The 23,362-nt window shown below is 46.7% G+C and overlaps 1 protein-coding gene across 2 annotated transcripts in view; it reads right to left on the bottom strand.

Moving 5' to 3' along the window:
- GDA (guanine deaminase) overlaps window positions 1-23,362 on the bottom strand; it is a 700,191-nt gene that overhangs the window by 37,121 nt on the left and 639,708 nt on the right. For both annotated transcript variants that reach the window (XM_085633026.1, XM_085633025.1), the window contains exon 11: window positions 21,919-21,986. In XM_085633026.1, the coding sequence (XP_085489152.1) occupies window positions 21,919-21,986 (68 nt within the window). The remainder of the gene's footprint in view (window positions 1-21,918; window positions 21,987-23,362) is intronic.

Here is a 23,362-nt window from a genome sequence, read left to right as displayed (position 1 = left end):
CAGTGATTGTTGCTTGAAATTCCACATGTGTTCCAGTGGATGGTGATATGCCATTATAAGTCCTATTTCTGTGACTCAACTGCAATGCAGGGATGTCCGAGTGAGTGTCAGTAACCCATGATGCCATGCTCACCAAACATTAAGTACCATGTACTGTAGTCATTTAAGAGAAGAAAAAGAGGACCCCTGAATAGAATAAATAAAGGGGGCAGTTCTACAGAAATCTAGATAAGAGAAGGAAACAATAACCACCCACCCTATAGGTTTAAAGGTTGCACTAGTCAAAACTTCAACAATTTTCAATACATATGTGTGTTGAGACAAGTATTCAATTTGAATACTATAGGAAGCTGGCTCTGTATATACTATACCAAAGTAAGGTATAGTGAGCACAGAGTCCAGTGGATCTCCAAAGGCTCACAGAGGTAAAAGTAGATAATACCTTACTCTCTAATTGTCTTAGTGTGGGCAAGCAGGGTTTATCAGAGGGTAGTGTTAAGCATTTATTGTACACACTCAGGTAAGAAATTATGTCACACACTCAAAGACTGAACTCAGAACAATTGTTTGCATCAAAAATATTTCTTTAGTTGTATTTTATTTTTAGAACCAAGCTGGGCTTGGTACAGCTAAGTAGAATTGTACTATTGAAGACAGATTGATCAAAACAAGCAAGCTGGATAAAAAGGAATTTGTAACAGGGTTGTAAAATATTTCAAGACAATAGGTATTCATAATTACTTTTCAGATTACTCCTGAGAGTACTTTTTAGATTACTTTTCTACTCAGTGTGATATGTCTAGATATCACAGTGGGACATTTCCTAGGTAAAGGTAAGTAAAACAGCTTTGCATTAAAACACAGTTGCTTAGGTTTCCATACAAACAAAACTCAATACTTTGAACTTTTTCAGAGGAAAACAGTCAATGCAATCCTATTAAGAAAGATGAGGTTATCGGTTTGCAGGTAAGCAATCGGTCTTTAGGGTTGAGTTTCTGGGTTAGAACAAGGGTTCCCCCAGGGTCAAGGATGTACTAAAAAAAAAACCTCAGTGGCACTAGGGTGGCTGGGTGCAGAATGTTGAGGCCCAATGTTAGCCTAAAGGGCTAGGGGACCATCGGTTAGTAGCTGCTCTCGGGCAAGCCACAGGGTTGAGGGAGCAAAGCTCCTAGGGTTAAGCTCAGGGCAAAGAGGGATCCGAGTTAGCTCACAAGGTGCAGCCACAGCGGCATAGGGGCAGCTGGGTTCAGGGTGCTGATTTGGCGTTGGGTGCCCTGTTGGTATCGGTTGGAACAAACTCTGCAGGTTCGGGCAGGAAGGCTTCCTGGAGGCAACCACTGGTTGGAGAGGTAAGTTGGGATGCAGGGGATTGCCTAAACACTGTTGGTTGCGCCAACCAAGGCCGTAGGGTGTCAGGTGCAGGGATGTCTTTAGGTGTCGGGTTTCCTTACCCTCACCAGTTGTATAGTGCACCCAACTAGAGGGGTGCCTTACCTATACCACAGGTGGTGGATTGTAGGCATGGCACGCAGTGTGCCATGTCGACTCTTCACTTTTCTCTGCATCAAAACACACAGCCTGCAAGGGCAGTGTGTGTGTTGAGGTACAGAGCCTCTAAGGGGGGCACAATGGGTGCTGCAGTCCTTAGAGGCCTCCCCTTGTCATAATGCCCTTGGTACCCATGGTACCTTTTACAGGGACTTACATGTGGCCAGAGAGGTGCCAATTGGGGGTGCAAAGGTACAGTTTTAGGAAAAGAACACAGGCCCTTGGTACCTGGTTAGCAAGAACCCCGGGCACTCAGTCAAAGAGCATTCGCACCAGGCAAATACATTTAAAAGATGGTTCGATGGGGGTACAACATGCAATGGCCTTGCTGAATGAGTTTGCGCAGTACTCTAGACTAGACCTGTTGTTCCCTGTGGCGGCTGGTAGTCAGAGTCAAGATCAAATGGTGCATGGTCTGAGCTGGTCCCCAACGAAGTTTAAGTATCGAGGAGTCTAGGTTTTTCACTCTCAGGAAGACCTACAAAAAAGGAATTTGGGGAGCGCCTCCGATCTCTCAAGACATGTATCCCCTTCTGGTGATCTCTGAAATTACCCATTATGGCGCGGATTTCACTATCCAAAATAGTGATGCTACCAGGTCTAATATATTTCTTCACCAATCTCCCGGTTAAAATCCCTGGATCTAGATTCCAACTGATGATTATTATGCTTAGGGAACTGGTGTGGGATGGTGGCAGGCAGAGGGTGTCACTGGAGACTCTTCGCCATCACCTGCTGATGGAGGCTTAGGGGTCCCTGATTTTGAACTTTATGATATATCTGCTCAGTTACAGTGGGTAACACATTGGCTGGCTGGTTCTCGACAGAAGGAAATGGATCAGATGGTAGATTCACCCAGCAGAAGGTGTTGCTGGTGAAACTACTAGCCTGGAAGGTTGAGCTTCCGAGACCGAGGGTGCTGCGATTAGTGGCCCTGGAATGTTGGAAATGCTGTCTGTGACGGACTAGTAGGAGCCCACTATGAGCCCCAGCATTACCATTGGTGGGGTTCCCTCTTGGTGACCCGATTAAATTTTACAGTGCGCTGCAGCTGACAGCATTGAGAGATGCAGGACTAACTAGACTCACTACAGTAGAGGACTGTTTTCAACTGGAGACACTGATCCCAGTGGAAGAATTACTGGAACAATATGTGTTGCCCCCAGGCCAGTTCCTAACAAATGAGGCATTGACGAGATTATTTGGAGGCTTGTGGTCAGATGGTAGGGAGGAAACCAAGACTCATGCAGTACTCCAGTTGATGCTGACTATGGGCGATGCACGACATTTAGGTGAAATGGCTCTATAGACCATTGCTGGAAATGACGCGAAGACCACTTCTGGTATTAATAAATAAGTGGGTGGCCTTGTTGCAGCGTAAATTGTCAGACTGTGAATGGAGTAAAGTTCTGGGGTACCCTAAACGGATGTCCAGGAATACGCGACTGAAATTTGCCCCGTTTAACTACACACACATGACTTACTTAACACCTCATAGACTCAAGGTCATCTATGGAGGGGGCCGTGACCTAGATGTGCAGTTCTAGATGCAGACTTTGAACATATAACCTGGAGTTTTCCCAAACTGTGCTAGTTTGGGGGGAGGTGGTGCGTAGATTGACCTGTGTATTGGGCCGCCCGCTTGCCTGTTTCCTGGACACATACCTGCTGGGATTGTTCTCAAGGCCTAAGGTGAAGAAGGTGGGCTCCAAATTCTTGGATTTAGCCTTGGCGCTGGCTAAATTGCGCATAGCACTTGATGATTGGAATTAAACAAATGGGCCCGGGCCTAGGAGAGAGCCCTCATCATGGAATATGCTAAAGGAGTGCATATATGCCCCATCACAGTCCTGTGGTCTGTGGTAATGCAAATTAGGAGGGATCACCTGAGGATACAGACAATACTGCGGAGGGAGGTAGTGAAGACGTTCAGGGTAGCTCATTGCAACATATGTCGGATACAGGATGTACGAGCTAGATGCCCCTCGAATTACACATGAAGGAGTCCACATTTGGGCCCAGAAGAGAACACACATTTAATCCTATTTTAGAACTCATGCCCAACAATATGGACAACATATAATACAGAACAGGGGTTGTCTGATGTATGCCCCTCATATATGTATGTATGTATGTATGTATGTATGTATGTATGTATGTATGTGTATATATATATATATATATATATATATATATATATATATATATTTTCATCGTTTCACTGCCAAAGCATTCCCCATGCCTACGACGCTGGTGCCGTCAGTGGTAGCAGTAACCACTCCAAATGATTACGATCCTGTCCTCAAAGTAAAAATCCAGAAGAGAAAGGGACAGCACACCAGGAAACAGCACAAAGTAACTTTATTTGTGCACTAGCTTAATTCAGGACGACGCGTTTCGGCGTTAGCCTTTGTCAAGTAACTTCCTGTGTTCCCACAGGCCGTAGAAATACACGGACATGGTTGATAGACATAAAGGAAATACTGCTATTTTTCAAGCATAGCGTGAGAATTGCAAAAATTCATTCTATAATTCAATTCAGATCCATCAAAGACAGTCGCAATCTATTTGCAAATTCATAGACTGCAATTATTCCAATGATACCAACATATTGTCGTAATTAAATTCAATCATGTACTCCAAAAATAGACAACGCATAGAGTCCCTCATGATCATGACATGGCGTGATATAAAATTACATTGGTGACTCACGCAAATGTATTTGACGGGAAATGGCAATACAATTGTAAGCTATGCCCCATCTGTCAATCATCTTTAACAATAAAGTTATACAAATTCAATCGAACTCGATTTCAACGTAAATACATGTGCTTCTTTTTTGTAGCTTCTGTCATTTCTAGGGATTAGTATGTATTCATTTACTTTAATGACATAAGGTACCAAGGTACAGGTATCTCTGTGGCAGAGAGAAATCACTGTACCGACAGCGGTCTGGTACCGCGATGGGTACTTGCTTTGCCCCTAGTCTAGCTAATCTGTTTTTGGAGTACATGATTGAATTTAATTACGACAATATGTTGGTATCATTGGAATAATTGCAGTCTATGAATTTGCAAATAGATTGCGACTGTCTTTGATGGATCTGAATTGAATTATAGAATGAATTTTTGCAATTCTCACGCTATGCTTGAATAATAGCAGTATTTCCTTTATGTCTATCAACCATGTCCGTGTATTTCTACGGCCTGTGGGAACACAGGAAGTTACTTGACAAAGGCTAACGCCGAAACGCGTCGTCCTGAATTAAGCTAGTGCACAAATAAAGTTACTTTGTGCTGTTTCCTGGTGTGCTGTCCCTTTCTCTTCTGGATTTTTACTTTGAGGACAGGATCGTAATCATATATATATATATATATATATATATATATATATATATATATATATATATATATATATATATATACCCGAGTGGGGGTCGAAACGCGTAATGGCGGACTTGCTTGGCACAAAATAAAATTGGATTTGCACTGACTCTTGGTGGTCCGCTCTTCGTCCTTTGGTCCGTGTGAGGCTATTGTTGGCGGCGAACTTCGTTCATATATATATATATATATATATATATATATATATATATCAGCGACTCGCGATATTCACCCGCTTGCGCACGGAAATCACCAGCGTAGACCAACTGTGTTCAGCATTATTTTATTTTCTCTGTGTCAGGACGCGTTTCGGCTGTCCAAGCGGCCTTTATCACATTGAATATATATATATATTAATACATACACACACCCTGCCATAGATTTGCTCTCATTATATAGCAATAGATTAATGTGTGACGGGCTGGCAATATGCCAGCCCCAATATAAGATGCCGAAGAACCTCCCGAAGACACTTGCGTTGATTATAATTGTTATTAAATGTTTACTTTTTCTTTGTTTTTTGAAATGGCACTGCAAAGGTTTCCTATATTAACTGGTTTGGAGCACCATAACGTGATGGATATACCGATGGATGCCTGTGGTGTCCATTATTGTGGAGGAGAGTAGGCGATACAGACAAGGCAAACAGGAGATCAAACAACTGGGTGGACACAATCACATTGATGGATGGGAGCAGGTCCTCTTGGACTGGAGATCTGCTCGGCTTGACTGGTTTAAGCACTTGATGTCTTGAGACTTGCGATAATTCTCCCCTAATTGTAGGTTGATGGTTAGAAAGGGGTCACCTCTCTGATTGTCAAACTAAGTCTGGTGGAATATATTTCTGTGATGTGCATTGACCATATTGTAAAGTATATTATAAAATGCAAATAAAAATATGTAAAAGAAAAAAATCAAAGTATAACTATAACGGCTGAATTTGTATGGGTAAAATATCAGCCTAACTATAACGCCCCTGTAACGTTGGTTTTCTCAATGAATTTCTATGTTTTTCTTTCTACTGTAGCTCAAATCCATGGAGGATACATGGAGTATTAGTTTCAGTGTATAAAATAACAATACGCACTTTTGGGCTTATAAGCAATCCCTTCGGGACCTCTCTATGTGTCCTCTGGGGTCAGGATACCTGTATCCTCACCCTTTATATGAGTTTCACTGTGTTTTCCCTAAAACCGGCTGATGCGATAAACAAAATCGCACCCACAACTTTTCTTTTAAGCTGCAGCCAGCCAATCAGGCCCTTCCTTTCTCCTCCGGATCAGGTGGATCTGCGGAGGATCCATGCCCCTATATATATAAATTTGTTTTTTGATTAATAGTTCGAAACTACTGAACGGATTTACACCAAATCAAAAAAAGAGTGCTTTCTAGACCACAGGCTGGCTTTGTGCTAAATTTGATGTAATTCGCCCCCCCATTATCTCGGCCCCCGCTTCACGGATCACCCTGAAACTTTCGAGACAGCAGCTGAAGTGACTACAAAAATTAATTTGAAACATTTTGTGAACATTCATCGACCAGCACCAAAGATGTGGGCAAATCAAACAAAAATGTCTTTTAAATAGAAATCGAAATTAGGTCCTAATTATACCTACTGGCTCCCGCAAGTAGGTAATATATGTGTTTGGGTTTTTATATAATTATATGTTTGTATACAGTATTAAACATACGTGGAATTTATTTAATTTACATTATATTAACTTTGTATATTAAAATAATATAATCAGGTGGCCTGTGCACACGCAGTCCATGTATTACAGCATAGGTACAGCGCGTAATGGAGAAAACAGTCAGATAATAATAACAGTAATCAAAGTCCAGTATGACGTATCTCTCTTGATTTAATGCAGATCCAATACCCAGCCAACACGTGTTTCGTCAGGGTGTAAACCCACGACTTCTTCAGGGCTATAGGGCTGATGGAAAAGGCAGAGTAATCTCTCCGCCGGTTGTAATTCCGTCCCGGCTGTATGTGATAAATAACTGCGAATGCAACGGTTCATTTAAGCAGGAGGTAAGTACCACATCAGAGTATATACCTTGCAGGCGTGTACGCCAGGAGTCGCGAGTGCGCTGTGACAATCTTAGCAAACCGGTTTATGCTGCTGGCTAGTGCCAAAAATCGACCTTCTGGTATAGTGTTTTGAGGCTCAACAGTCAGAACGTAGGCAGAATGCCTACCATCATTGAATCTCCCTGGCACAAAATGTGTCACATACTAGTGCCCTCTCTACAGTAAGTCAGATTGTTCTTGCTGCACCCTGGATGTCACTGAATGTCCTCGGTGGAAGACTTTGCATATTGGGTTCTTTTAATGATAGAGCAAATACTTGGTGGTAACATGCATTGAACATCCTTCCACTTCTTTTAATGATAGAGCAAATACTTGGTGGTAACATGCACTGAACATCCTTCCACATACCACTCAATCTTGCTTAAATATGTTTCATAAACCGAAGGGTTTGACCCTTGGTTGGACTGTGCCAACTGCCCACCAATGCGACACATACCCAACAGAGTATATGACAAAGTTTTAAAATGTTAATTTTGGGATCTTATAACCAGGTCTTGTACTATGCTGGAGTGTATCAAAATAGCATATTCCACTAAAAAGGCAGGTGTGGAGCAGAGTAGGGCTTTGTGGGAATCGCAGAACATTTTGTATTTTACATGTGTATCCTTTGGACACCAGTGCAGATTCTCTAATACTGGTTCCTGGTGTTACAGAGCTTGAACTTTTTTAAACCTGACTAGCTGCTATTTGTTTTAGATTTGCTATATCTTGGAGATTAGTGGAGACAGGTAAATAAAGTATAAGCATTAGCCCATATAGTCCAATGTCGAGAGTAATATTGCACTAATGAAAACGGCATGGTGTCAGGTGGGAAAGACCAAACTGACACAGAGCACACCATTACCTACTGACAACACTTACACAATTAATCTTGCAGGAAACCTGGTGTTGCAAAAGTAGGTGTTACTGCACCAAAAAACTAAAAACGGTAGCATTTTCATTAATATCCACAAACATTGCAGAAACATCATAAACAGAAAAACCTCATCGTGGATAGCTTCTAGCCATATGCCGTAAAACTTCGGTCTATTGTAATTGGGGTGGTAAAGGAGCAGAAGTTATTGCTGTGGACTCAACAATCCACATGCCCAGTGGAGGTGCTCCCTGTTCTCTTTTGATATTCAACAGTAGGGCTTGGGTATACTAGTTAGGGATGCACTCAGAGTTGAAAGCGACTACTGCCCCATGCAAAGCCACAAGGCAACAGGAAATTGGTGGCAGCTGAATATGGAGGAAGGGTGTACTGTACACCCTTTCACAAGCACTCGTGGAAAAGAAGAGAACCCTCTGGTCACATCCCTGTAAAATTTGATCCATTCCTCACACATGTGGTCCATGCCTTTCCTTTAGAAATAGTGGTGTTGGGGGCGGAGCTTGGCTCGCGGCGAAGATGGCTGCTTGAGCCTCGGGCTCCAGAGTGCAGATCAATTATCCTGTATATATCCTGCCTCACACCGCTAGACTTTTGACTGGTGATGGTGACCCGAACGTCGGAACTTCGTGGCAACCCGGGATTGTTACTCCGGACCCGGTGGCCGCTTCTGAGCCGAGGAACCAGCAGCTGACAGCCGTGGAGCGCGAGGCCTTCGATCCCCGTGCAGCAGTAAGGAGCGGGGCGGAGCGACGTCACAGTGCGTGCGGCATCGTAAACCCAGATGGGCCGGTCCTTCCCACTTTTGAGGCCCGGAGCGGAACGGAGCGCACAGTGCTGGCACCGCTTGCGGTGCTGCTGCGGACTGGCAGCGAACGGAGGAGTCTGTTGCCGAGGGACTCGACTGCTTCCCTCGGCTTAAGCGGAGAACTCGTCCACCCTCTTCCCCCCTTCACCCACCCAGCGTGACCAAGGCGGCCGGTGCCACGAACAGCATCGAGGGGCGCCGACACATGCAGTAACGGGCTGAGTGGAGGAGCGCTCCTGGCGGGCGCGAGGAGACTCGGCGTCCCATCAGCGCTCCGCAGGCCGAGGTGTGACTCAGCAGCCAGGGGAAGCCGCCATTTTGCCTGCCACCGGGAGAGACATCACAGTCAGCCACCACGTGTGTATTCAAGGCCGACGCGGCAATATTACAAGATACACCGTGGAAGCAGGCGCTAGCAGTGGTGTACGATAAGGGCGGAATATCAGTGTGTAGGAGCCTGGTAGTTCCCAACAGTTTGTGCTATCTACTGAAAGTGTGGTGCGGAGAGGCATATTGTTACAGGGGCGCTGGGTCATTCCTGCACTTCCACTGCAGAGACTGGGACACAGAGACATAGTGCAGAAGAGCGTGTTACGGCTGAAGCGGCTGGCTGATGTACTCATGGTTAGGATTTGCACACTGCTTGACTTCGGGTACTGCGACAGATGTGAGGCTGCCGACTCTATGGAGTGCTGCTCTGAATAAGAATAGCGTTGGAGGAAAGGCGGCTGGGGACCTCACCAGACGAAGTCAGGGAGCGTGTTAGAGCATAACAATCCCTCTGGGGTGCGGCCTGGGGGACTGAGCTATGCTGGACAGAGGTAGATGCCACGGTGGGGACGCACAGTGGGAATCGGACTACCACCACAAACCGGGACGTGCCTGACTGCCGTTGTGTCCCTGCTTTGGGCCCCAGCTGAGTGGTGTACCGGGAGATCAGTGTGGCGCAGGGCTCCTTGTGGGACAACCTTAATTGCCTAGCCGCGAGGCCGCAGGTTGAGTATCAGACCCCAGCGGAGCCTGGGACGAGGCGGTGCAGGGTCTGGAGGAGCAGCGGGCACTAACAGGGGGTGTTCCTTGCGGCAGGATCGTTTTGCAGCGTCGCAGTCATATATCGCGAAAGGGCTTAGGGCCGGGCGGGCCCTGAAGACTACAACTCGAGGGGGGAATCCCGGTCAACCTGTATCGTCTGGCAACTACAGGAGTAGTCGGCACTGTCTTGTGTATCAGCGAGCTGCAGCAGTAAGTACGATGGGCAAATCGGACAGAACTCAGTCGAAGTTGACATTTGAGCAGAAGCGCTCTAAATCCCACGACCCTGCTTTGGGGAAAGAAAATAGACCCATTCCCGCGACAGAAGATGAACAGGATATCCGTAGTCTGTTACTATAAATGGAGAAAGGATTGCAGAGTGGCATTTCTTCCCTTGGCACAAAGATTGATACCCTCTCGTATAGGATGGACAGGATGGGGGAACGGCTAGACAGGCATGCAGAGAGACTTGACATGTCCGAGCGACGACTCTCAGAAGTCGAGGAAGCGCAGACTACGCTGGACACGGACCATAAAAAGCTTGGCAGGATCATGCAGGTGCTGCAGGACAAAACTGAGGGCCTTGAGGCCCGTTCACGATGCTGCAACTTACGGATCACGGGACTGCCGGAGACAATGCAAACTGGGAACATGGAACGCTTTGTGGAGAAGCTGCTGGTTGAACTGTTGGGTGTGGAGGTGTTTTCAAAAATGTTTGTGGTGGAGAGGGCGCACCGATGCTTGGGACCCATGCCGCGTCCAATCATAGCAAAATTATTGAACTATCGGGACAGGGATGCGGCTCTACGGGCGGCGAGGGACAAACAGAGGCTGACATATGAAGGGTCGAACATTTCACTCTATCCGGAATTCACTGCCCGTGTGCAGGAAGCTCGTCTGCAATTTATCCCACTTAAGAAGCAGTTGCGGGAGTTGGGTTTGAACTATACAATGTTGTATCCGGCCAAGCTGCAGGTGAACAGGCAAGGGAGGTCCCACATCTTCATAGAACCAAAGGCTCTGCAGAAGGCGCTAAAGGACTGGAACAAAGAGCAGAAGCAGAGCCCGGAGAGACAGCTACGGGACGAGGCCGCTGGGGGATCACTGGAGGAACAAGACTGAGTCTGGTTAGAAGGCAAGCATTTGTTAAGTATTTTGTGGGCAGGGGAGTCAGGGGGTGGGGGGTAGTATGTTGGTATGGTATATAATGCTGTGCTGAAGCGGACAATTACTGATATATCACTGTGCAGATTTCCCGTTAGAAGGCCCACTGCCAGGGGCGAGGCGGTCGATTGATAGTAAGCAGGAGGTTTGGTTTCGGCTTCTGTGGAGGTCACAGGACTTAATCAGCAATACGTGCAATTTCAGAAGGTACACGACGCTGAGATGAGGGTTACACACTGATATGTATAGTATTCCATTGTGGTTTAGTGGTGGGGGCTAGAATTGTATTCTGCGCTCGGAGGTTGAGACAGTGCACAAATTGACATCTATTTAAAGGTTGAGCATGGAGCGACCTCCGCCCGCAAGTGAAAACCACCACTTTTGTTAAATTAGTTGGGTGTGGGGGGGAGGTGAGGGAAGTCCCTATACGGAATGCAGCGCGGCCGTGTTGTGGGTGGTCAGCCATGGGTGGGGGGTGAGGGGGACGGGGTGGGTCACAGTTTTTTGTTCAGAGGTTAGCTAGGTCAGACAAATTGTCAAATATCTTACAGTACACATGCCACTCGCAGGATTCAGGAAGCTACGTAATGTACAACAGACAGGATGGTATTGAATAGTGAGGCCACTTCCCGGAGACCGGTGGATTCCCTTTGAGCGGTGACTTGGAACGTAAGGGGCCTTAATGACCACCGCAAATTACGTAAAGTGTTGAACTACCTCACTAGACATAACGCAGACATAGCCTTCCTACAGGAGACGCACCTCCCGATCCAGAGCCCCATGATGCGATCCAGGGGCTTGGTGGGAAACGTTAACGCTGCAGGCTTCACAACACATGCTAGGGGGTACTGATATGGGCTAACCCCAGGTCAGACTATAAGCTGCAATTGTTGACGGCCGACGTTGGCGGTAGGTTTGTGATTTCTCGCTGTCAGGGCAGGGCACTAGACTTGCTATTGGTTAATGTATACGGCCCCAACTATGACTGCCCGGAGTTCTTCCCAACACTGGCAAACATAGTGAGTGAAAGTGGGATGTCTCAAATACTCTGGGGAGGTGATTTCAATTTGGTTAGGAACCCGTGCCTAGACAGATCAGGGGGGCCGGTCAGAAGGCCAGCGACGGCGGTTAGAATAATAGATAGGGCAATGATCAGCATGGCACTCACGGATGTGTGGAGAGCACTCAACCCTATGGAGGGTGGTTTTACACACTACTCCGCTTATTATAATCTTCATACACGAATTGATTATTGGCTCGTTTCAACGTCACTTATGTCCCAGGTTCGTTCGTGTCAGGTCCAGCCGCATACCCAATCAGATCACTCCCCTATCCTGCTAGTCTTGTCTACTCCTAAGAAGACTATCCCTCCATTCACATGGCGTTTTCCCCCATACACTCTACTGGACCCCCCTCTTTAAAGAAGGCTGAAGCAATAGAGATGTTTTTTGCCACCAATATTGGTTCGGTGGACAGTTTCCAAATGGTTTGGGAAGCGTTTAAGGTGTACATTAGAGGGGTGGCCATATCCAGGCACTCTGGGGTGCCTCGGGACATCCGACAGAGACTGTCGAACCTGGAGCGCAAATTGGGGGATTTGGAGGCCAGACAGCAGTCAGGGATAGATGAGGGAACCACAGAGGTAATGAAGACGTTGCTGGAAGAATATCACGAGGCAGCGGACAGTGAAGTGCAACATTTGGGAAAATATGCCACTGCTCGAGTGTATGGAGAGGGCGACAGGCCTGGATCAGTGCTAGCAAATATTTTAAAAGCTAGGCGGGGAAAGACCTCCATAACCAGGGTCAGATCGGAAGGGGGGGAGCTACTTACGGAGGAGGCAGACATCGCTAACTGCTTCAAACAGTTTTATTCGAGCCAGTACGCTTCATGCCAGATAGATATGGATGGGGAAATATTGAATTATCTGGAGCACATTAAGTTACCCTTTCTGACTAATTTGCATAGGGAATTCCTGTCCCTCCCCATAGAAAGGGATGAGATCTTGGAGGCATTAGCCGGAATGAAGGCGAATAGTGCCCCAGGAGCGGATGGCCTTACAGTGACTTTTTACAGGACCTTCATAGATCTCTTGCTCCCACATATAGCGGAGTTGTTTGACGACATGTGTGTAACGGGACAGATGCCACAATCAATGCGAGAGGCCATTTTGGTGGCCATCCCCAAACCCGGTAAGCCCCCGGAGGAATGTGGCTCTTACCGTCCGCTCTCCTTGCTAAACGTGGACACAAAGTTGTTTGCGAAGGTCTTGGCCACGCCCCTAGCCCTACTAACCCCAGACCTAGTTGCTCCGGAGCAGGCAGGGTTTGTACCCGGTAGAAACCTAACTTATATAATTTGCGTACGGTATTTGGCACAATGCAACATGTCCGGCCGGATTCTAAGGTGCTTGCTGTCTTGGGACATGGAGAAGGCATTCGACTCGGTGGAGTGGCCCTTTATGCGACAGGTTTTGACTAGAATGTGACTTGGTCCGGTCTTTTTGCAGATGATTGGGGTGCTATACAGTGCGCCTTCCGCGCGGATACGGCTGGGGGACTTGGTCACAGACGCTATCCCCATATCTTGGGGAACACGTCAGGGCTGCCCTTTATCAACGATACTATATGCATTGATAGCCGAGCCCTTAGCGTGTGCACTCCGGGAATACCATGGCCTCAGGGTAGTACGTTTTCCTACCTACAAGATAGTGGTCTCCACGTACGTAGATGACACCCTGCTTTACGTGACAGACCCTGAAAACAATCTATCCTCGGTCTTCTGAGAGGTGGTACACTTTGGGGCTCTTTCTGGATTGAAGGTCAATTGGTCTAAGTCCATTGCTTTTCCGCTCATCCAGTCCACTTCCCCATTTGAGATGGAATACCCGTTGCAATGGTCAGATGAGTCTGTCAGATACCTTGGGATAAGGTTACATATGGACTCTGAAATAGTTCTCAGAGAGAATTATGGGAGGGCGGTTGACAAACTAGAGGATGATGTAGAAACTTGGATCGGGCTCCGCCTATCACTGATTGGTAGGATATCTATCATGAAGATGGTAGTGCTACCTAGATTTCTATTCTTGTTTACTAATGTCCCGATAGTGTTGCCGCGCTCCTTTTTTGCCAGGCTCAATAAATCCCTAGTGCGACTGGCATGGGCGGGCAAACAGGCTTGTGTCAGCTGGCGAGTGCTTACTTTGCCTTACCATCTAGGGGGACTGGGCGCGCCTGATTTAGAGCTGTATTATAAGGTGGTGCAGGGAGCGCAGGCGCATAGCTGGATTCATGGTGCAGAATCTGTTCCATATCTCAAGTTTGAGAGATTGTTTGCTGACCCTCTCCCACTCCCGGCTGTCATCTTTGAGCCGGGCGACGGCAGAACTGGGTTTCTGGACTTCTTAAATTCAACTCGGCATGCCTGGAATTGCATATTGCAGCAAAATGCGGGGGCTCTATTATACTCCCCAGAGATGCCCCTGGACTGGGCGGTTTGGCTTCCCCCCTGCAGAGATAAGGGGGTGGTCCGAGCCCTTCGAGCGCTGGGCATCCACAAAGTAGGGGAACTGTTTGCAGACGATGTCGCCAAATCATGGGATGACGTTGCGGCCACTGTGGAAGCTCCCACTTTGCTACAGCATTTTCAGTTCCATAGGGTGAGCGGGGCACTGCGGCAACATCTGGGGGATGACATGGTCGAGCCCCCTGAGGTTATTGAACTAACGTACCTCATCAAAACTAATAAATCTCCCCGTAAATTAATTTCCAAATTATATAAAATGGCGATGTCCCAAACAGCTAATCAGTACACCAAAGTCAGACTGGCCTGGCAGAGAGATCTGGACATTGCAATCGACGACGCCATGTGGTCATATTGCTGCGCCAACACGCGACGAATATCTCTGCATGGCAAACACAGACTGATACATTTTAAATACATTAATAGAGTCTACTATACACCAGAGAGATTGCACAGGTATGGCCTACGAGAGGGTGCGGCTTGTGACAGATGTCGCTACCCGACGGCGGACTTTATTCACTTAGCGTGGAGTTGCCCTGGTGTTTATAAATTCTGGGAAGACATATTCCGGGAGATAGGCACGGTGGTGGAGTTTGAGCTTCCCCCTGACCCGGTGGTGGCACTGCTGGGCTATTCTAGAAAATTGCAGAAGGCTGCACGCAAACTGGTAGACTTAGGACTACTGATGGCAAAGCGTAGGGTAGCAATGTGCTGGATGCGGGGACCCTTGCCCACAGTGGCGCAATGGTCACGGGACGTTCTCTACTGCTGCACGCAATCTGAAAATTTTAGTGAACTCCTCCCACCGCAGAGCAGACCAAAGAACTTTTGGGGACTATACACTTCATATCTAAGAGGGGGTGGAGTGGGCATAGCGGCAGAGACAGAGACGGGAGACGAGGCTGGCACTAGCTCTGCTGCGATCTGAGGTGTTTTTTTAAGGGCAGGATGGGTTCCACAGACAAGGGATTTGGCTGGGTACAGGTTGAGAGTGGGGCTGGAAAGGAAAGTGGACATCAATCGAGTGTAGCAAGAATAACAGGGGGGAGCTGGAATGTATTAACTTCTGAATCAGAACCTAATAACTGTGCAGTGTGTAAGTTTAGTGCCCTATGGGCAAACGACTGGCCAGACACCTCAATGTTTGTTGGTAGGGGGGAGGTATCGGTTCCTGTTTTGTTTCAATAAGAAAACTTTGTATTCCTTTGTGGGAATTATATAATGGTTCTGACATACAACGAAATAATGATTGCAGAATGTATGGCAGTATAATTGTTGTGCACAGCGCTAACCAGCCTCCGGGTTGTGGGAAACGCTGTGCTGAGACGTGCCTTAAGTGTGAGCGCAGCCGGCCTCAGGGTTGTAGGCGTATTGCTGTGTATGTCAAAGTGTGCTTTCAGTTAAAAAAAAAAATTTAAAAAAGAAATAGTGGTGTTTGGTGTAATATCTATTTGCTTTGTGTGATCGGAAACTATGGGCCCGATTCACAGAAGTATTCTGAGACAAAATCCTAAACTTACAACTTAAGTCTGTCTTAAGTTTGTCTTAAGTCTGTCTTAAGTCTGTCTTAAGTCTGTCTTAAGTCAAACTTAAGACAAAATCCTAACTTTACTACTACTAAATGCCTTCTGTGAATACCAAAAGTAGTAAGTTTAGGATTTTGTCTCAGATTAGTTCTGTGAATCAGACCCTATGTGCAGGGTCAATGATATCTGAAGAGTCAGAACATCATTGTGATTTCCTTGCAGGTTCCCTCCATCACTATGCATGTAACAAACTGCATATCCTTTGTTATCTGGTATCTGCATTGCATTTGTATCTGCCTGGAGGACTGGAGTAACAATTAACAACTTTTACCTGCCTGCTAAACCAGTATTCTCTCTACAATACAGAATTCCTTCCTTGACTGTGCTGGCCATAAGAGGAACTTGGCCAATTCCTTCTGGGTCAAATCTACAAAGCATCTTGACTGGTTTAGTTTAGACTGTTCCGTGCCTGCCAGTGGAATAGCCCAGGAAGAAGAAAAATGAAGAATACAAATGTAGTTCTTGCTGAAGGAAGATTTAACATTTTAAAGAAAGGTTTTATTTTGACTGTCTCTAGCCTACTGCAGGTATCCTCAAAAGACAATAAATACTATCCCTCGCGATAAAATACTTTGCATTCATCTAGGAACTGAAAAGGAGACTTGGCCTGCACCAAAAGAAAGATGCACTAACAAAGGCTGGGTTCTGCTTACTGTTGATTCCTACAATTGCTGGGAACAAGCTCTCGATCCTTGAGGATTCCCTTATAAATGTTCCTTATTGTTAGAAGAAGGCAGAACTTCTTAGGGAAAAACAATGATTGTATTCTTGACCAAAGACAAAAACTTCAAAGCACAGCTGAATAATTATGCCCTATGTCTAAGACATCTTGGTAGACTAAGATGCCTAGGAGCCATGAAAACATTGCTGCCCATCTGACCATAATCACTCTTGGAAGAGAATATATCACCTGTCATCCAGGAGCAGAGAGGCATGTTCCAAGAATGTGAGTTGGTGAGCTAGTGCCATCACCAAACTGCTTGTGATTCCCAACAAAACCGTATCTGCTCCATTTAAGCCGAAGAGAAACACAGAGGTTCCACTGAAACTGGACTTTGAAGATGTGGTTGCTCCAGACTGGACTGGTGCTACATTAAGACTACTACAGGTAGCTGTTTAACAGTGTCACCAAAATGGGCCCCTGATAGAACCAGATTGCAACTAATGGCCCAGAGAAATGGTTTTGGGCTAGGGGAAAAGGAGTGCATGTGCACTTTGGTGCAATTCATAAATATTTACTGTGATTAGGTGTGACTAACGTTTGTAATACTGCTGACTTGCTGCTGATTTCTAGGAGTAAGCTTATTCAGTAGTGTGCCAGGACTAAAAGAATAAGTCACAGCTGATGACGGCTGATGGCCAGAAACCGGTCCTAGGATGCTTGATTCCGGTCCAGGGAAGACATGGCTTGGCAGTTTGGGCTGGACTGTTCCCATGAGGCACAGGGTCAAGACTGATTTGCATATGGCCATGTCTGAACTGGGGTGGCGTAGTGTGCAAAAGAACGATGGATTTAACCCAGATCTCTTGACTGGGGGAGAATGTCTGCATTGTCAGCATTCCGTCCATCATTTGTTTGTTGTGACGCTTTTCGCCCTAAGTGGGATGGGTACTCCCAGACGTGGGACCCGTGCTCACTACGCCACTGGAGTCAAGCTATCCTGGCTGATGACGGCTGATGGCCAGAAACCAGTCCTAGGATGCTTGATTCCGGTCCAGGGAAGACATGGCTTGGCAGTTCGGGCTGGACTGTTCCCATGAGGCACAGGGTCAAGACTGATTTGCATATGGCCATGTCTGAACTGGGGTGGCGTAGTGGGCAAAAGAACGATGGATTTAACCCAGATCTCTTGACTGGGGGAGAATGTCTGCATTGTCAGCATTCCGTCCATCATTTGTTTGTTGTGACGCTTTTCGCCCTAAGTGGGATGGGTATTCCCAGACGTGGGACCCGTGCTCACTACGCCACTGGAGTCAAGCTATCCTGGCTGATGACGGCTGATGGCCAGAAACCAGTCCTAGGATGCTTGATTCCGGTCCAGGGAAGACATGGCTTGGCAGTTCGGGCTGGACTGTTCCCATGAGGCACAGGGTCAAGACTGATTTGCATATGGCCATGTCTGAACTGGGGTGGCGTAGTGTGCAAAAGAATAATGGATTTAACCCAGATCTCTTGACTGGGGGAGAATGTCTGCATTGTCAGCATTCCGTCCATCATTTGTTTGTTGTGACGCTTTTCGCCCTAAGTGGGATGGGTATTCCCAGACGTGGGACCCGTGCTCACTACGCCACTGGAGTCAAGCTATCCTGGCTGATGACGGCTGATGGCCAGAAACCGGTCCTAGGATGCTTGATTCCGGTCCAGGGAAGACATGGCTTGGCAGTTCGGGCTGGACTGTTCCCATGAGGCACAGGGTCAAGACTGATTTGCATATGGCCATGTCTGAACTGGGGTGGCGTAGTGGGCAAAAGAACGATGGATTTAACCCAGATCTCTTGACTGGGGGAGAATGTCTGCATTGTCAGCATTCCGTCCATCATTTGTTTGTTGTGACGCTTTTCGCCCTAAGTGGGATGGGTATTCCCAGACGTGGGACCCGTGCTCACTACGCCACTGGAGTCAAGCTATCCTGGCTGATGACGGCTGATGGCCAGAAACCGGTCCTAAGATGCTTGATTCCGGTCCAGGGAAGACATGGCTTGGCAGTTCGGGCTGGACTGTTCCCATGAGGCACAGGGTCAAGACAGATTTGCATATGGCCATGTCTGAACTGGGGTGGCGTAGTGGGCAAAAGAACGATGGATTTAACCCAGATCTCTTGACTGGGGGAGAATGTCTGCATTGTCAGCATTCCGTCCATCATTTGTTTGTTGTGACGCTTTTCGCCCTAAGTGGGATGGGTATTCCCAGACGTGGGACCCGTGCTCACTACGCCACTGGAGTCAAGCTATCCTGGCTGATGACGGCTGATGGCCAGAAACCGGTCCTAGGATGCTTGATTCCGGTCCAGGGAAGACATGGCTTGGCAGTTCGGGCTGGACTGTTCCCATGAGGCACATTTGCATATGGCCATGTCTGAACTGGGGTGGCGTAGTGGGCAAAAGAACGATGGATTTAACCCAGATCTCTTGACTGGGGGAGAATGTCTGCATTGTCAGCATTCCGTCCATCATTTGTTTGTTGTGACGCTTTTCGCCCTAAGTGGGATGGGTATTCCCAGACGTGGGACCCGTGCTCACTACGCCACTGGAGTCAAGCTATCCTGGCTGATGACGGCTGATGGCCAGAAACCGGTCCTAGGATGCTTGATTCCGGTCCAGGGAAGACATGGCTTGGCAGTTCGGGCTGGACTGTTCCCATGAGGCACAGGGTCAAGACTGATTTGCATATGGCCATGTCTGAACTGGGGTGGCGTAGTGGGCAAAAGAACGATGGATTTAACCCAGATCTCTTGACTGGGGGAGAATGTCTGCATTGTCAGCATTCCGTCCATCATTTGTTTGTTGTGACGCGGTTCGATATTCAGAGTGCACACCGTATTCAGTTAGTTTTTACCTCATTTTTTGAATAAAAAGCTTGATTTTGAAAGAAATTTTTGATCAGAGAATTTGCATGGGACAGGGAGTCACAATATTTTTCACTTTTTACTTGGACTTTGTTGGGCTCTTTCAGTACAATGTAGAACATTCTTCAGCTCATTTATAAGAAAGCCTTGTAAATCTATTGTATTTTCGTGTTATGTTAACATTGTAGGATACTCTGCTGCTACAAGTTTCTTCTGGCACTAGTGTAGTATCCTGCATTTATATTGTAAGGTATTTTACCACCCCTGCTCAGCCAGTGCCTGTACTCTGACTCATTAGAATGTTGGGAGTCTGATGATGTCTCGGAATGTTGGGACTCAGAGAGGTGAAGTGACAGTTGGTCATGGGCTGAGCAGCTGACAGGCAGCTCCTGGTGGGGCTCTGATTTACAACTTAACTACTTGATGTTCTGAACTTTACTACTTGTTAACAACTTTGAATTCTTTCTTCTTTTTCCTCGCTCTACTTTGCTTGCTCTTTTCCTTGCTTTTCTCTCTGTCTCTCCGTACCATTAATTTCCAGCAGGAAGGGATCTTGCTGATGCCGGTGCAACAAACCCCCTCCCCAACCACCCCACCGTCCTGATGAAGACCCCGTCCTCAAGACACACAGTTTGATGGTCCGCTAAGGGGTCGAAATGTCGACTTTTTTCCTCAGATCATATCAAACTTGATGACAGTGAATCTTTAACTGCGTCGTTCTGTTTATGATTTTTCATTTATTGTCTATGCCAGAAATCTGGTTGGATAGGTTCCTACTATTGTATGTTGATGTTTGTACGTACGCCACCTTTCCACTGCACAAACACATTGCACTTATCCCACTTGTCACCCTATGCCATTTGCACCTATATTGTCTCAAATCTGTTGATTGTCTTAAATACAACTCTTGCATTAAATCTTTGATCTATTGACAAATATTTTTTGAATCGAGTAAATCAGCAACCTTTATTGTATGATATATATTTTGGTGTTGTCTTATTCTCACACATTTCTTCATATGTTGGTTATCAATACAATGTGAATACTTTCCACTGTGACTATCTTTTTGTGTACCACTATTAACCCGAGTCCAGTGGTCTATCGGGTTACCCCATTGATACATAACTCCGAAACATAGGTGGGCAGAGTGGAAACTTACTTGTGAAATTTACTTCCAGTCATACTAGCAGCCATTGCAAAGTAGGAGAGATATGATCTGACAGAGGCCTTAAATGTGGACAGTATGGGACAGAGGGGGCAGTTATGGGCGATTTGGGCAGTGAGTTAGGCAGTGGCAGGAGGGGTGTTTCAAGATGACAGGGCAAACTGTGTCAGGAGAGGGGGCATAAATGACACTGAGAGAAGAGTGAACGGGCAAAGCTAAAAGAATTAGTAAGAGTGAGTCAACCAGGAGGGCCAATTCTCTACCCTTCATGGGTCACTACAATCTCCACTGAGCAAATGATTTCATAAGCTTTCTCCCTGTTAAAATTATCTATACTCTGCAACATTGCATCTTCACCCTACACATTTTGTGGTGTGCCTGACTCCAAAACGATTTATGGAACAGGAGGGAGCAAGGCAGGCATATTGTGCCCGATTCACAAAGGGACTTACCTGTAGTAAAGTTACGAGTGCAGAGTCTCCACACTTGTGGCAGAACCTTCGCACTCGGGGTGGAATCTCTGCAAGGCATACTACAGAGAGTGCAAAATGCGGAGACTCCACCACGAATGCAGAGACTCCACACCCGTAACCAGCAGCGGTCCATGCAGGTAAGTGCGGTTGGGCGGGGGGGGGGGAGGAAGGAGGGGGGAGAGTTGACAGACGATGGAATAGGGAAAATTTAATAAATAAATCCTATTCCGTCGTCTGTCGACCTCCCCCCTTCCCCGCCCCTCCTCACCGCCCCACTGCGTTTACCTGCCGGGACTGCTGTTGCTCCTAACTTGAGTACATGTAAGTCCCTACGTGAATCGGGCCCCAAGTGTAAAAGAGTGACCTGATTTTACGTAATAAAGCAGTCCAAATCGCTTTCAATTTAGACATGGTTTTCAATTTAATTTTTGGGCTACTGAATGTATCTGAAATAGATGTAAGCATGGTAAAAAGATTAACATGATCGAAAGATCTCTTAGCCCTAACTACTAAAGTCTCTTCCTCCTTACATCTTTCTGAGAGCCCAGAATATTGACTTCTACGTGGATTTAGCATGTAATATGCATTTCTTGTTGGAACTGGCAAAACTTCTGGGTTCCTCCAATGAGGAAGCCTTTGTTTGTTTAGATTTTCAGACTATTAGTACGATTAGTCCCAAGCGCCTAGTGAAGCCTGTGTCCTTACCTGTGCCAAGACCAAGTTTCACTTTTCGTTTCAGGACATTTCTTACGTCGAGGAGCCCACTGCATATCCTGGAGCAGAAAGAACAAAAGAAGAAAATCCACACCAGTTTGAGAAACACGCATCTTAAATCTTAGTCGCCCTTTCAGACCTTTGCATTCTTGAAGCCTAATATATTAACCCCTTCGGTGCTTACGACGGCTGGGAGCTGTCATGGCACACAGTGGGCGTGTGCTCATGACGGCTCCCAGCCGTCGTGACACCCACCCACGGGGGAAGCGCTGGCGCTCCCCCCGTGGGACATCGATTGCGATGCCTGCACCGGGGAAGGCAGGGGAAGCCTTTCCCCTGCTTCCCCCCGCCCCCCTCCATGTCATCAATGACGTCATCGCGCTTCTGTTTGTTTGGCGGCCCAATTTGTGTCGGGGAGCATCGAGAAGTTGGATCTGTCCCCCTTGGGGGGGGGGGGGGGGCAGATCTGTTTAATTATTTGAAAAAAAAGGTGTGTGTGGCCCCACTGGGCCTGTTTTTTATTTTTATTTTAAAAATGCCCAATCTGTTTTGGGGAGCTCCCCTTGGGGGGAACCTTTAGAAGTTGGGTCTGCCCCCCTTGGGGGGGGGGGGGGGCAGTTCAGTTTAATTTTTATAAAAACAAGGTGTGTGTGGCCTGTTTGTTTAAAAAAAAAAAAAAAAAAATGCCCAATCTGTTTTGGGGAGCGGCCCCTTGGGCAAGCGTGGCTCCCCTTGGAGGGAACATTTAGAAGTTGGGTCTGATCCATGTACTTTTTATGAAAAAAAGGTGTGTGGCCCCACTGGGCCTGTTTGTTTTAAAATAAAAATAAAAATGCCCAATCTGTTTTGGGGAGCGGCCCCTTGGGCAAGGGTTGCTCCCCTTGGGGGAGGAAATTGTGTAGCAGGGTCTTTCCCCTTTGGGGGGAGCAGATCTGTGTTATTTTTTTTTAAATGCTGTGTGTGGCCCCACTGGCCCAGTATGATTTTTTTCTTAAATGCCCTTTCAGTTTTAGGGAGTGGCCCCTTGGGCAAGGGTTGCTCTCCTCCGGGGAGCATTTATTTTGGCCGTTTCTGACCCCTTGAAAGGGCAGATTAAACAATTAATTTTATTGTATGCCCACTAGGCCACCAGGCATTGTTTTTGTTGTTGTTGGGAGCAGCCCCTTGGGCAAGGGTCGCTCCCCTTTATGGTTAGTTTGTGGAATAGTGCATTATTTTTATATGTCATTGTAATGTTTTATTTCTCCTTTTTATTCTAGTGTAAAGCTTTTGATTCCTGTTTGCGGTTTCGGCAGTGGTTGTTCTGCAGTTTTGCGTAGTTGACTTTTTTTGGTAAGAAAAACATTTTTTGTTGTATTTACTCCAAATGAGTATTATTGTCATGCATGAATGAATTTTTTTGTAAGTGGGTTCGTAATGGCAGCATATTTTGTTA

This window comes from Triturus cristatus, chromosome 2_1, assembly GCF_964204655.1.
Source record: "Triturus cristatus chromosome 2_1, aTriCri1.1, whole genome shotgun sequence".
NCBI lineage: Eukaryota > Metazoa > Chordata > Amphibia > Caudata > Salamandridae > Triturus > Triturus cristatus.
Note: the sequence above shows the minus strand (reverse complement) of the source record. Positions and strands in the feature narration are given on the sequence as shown.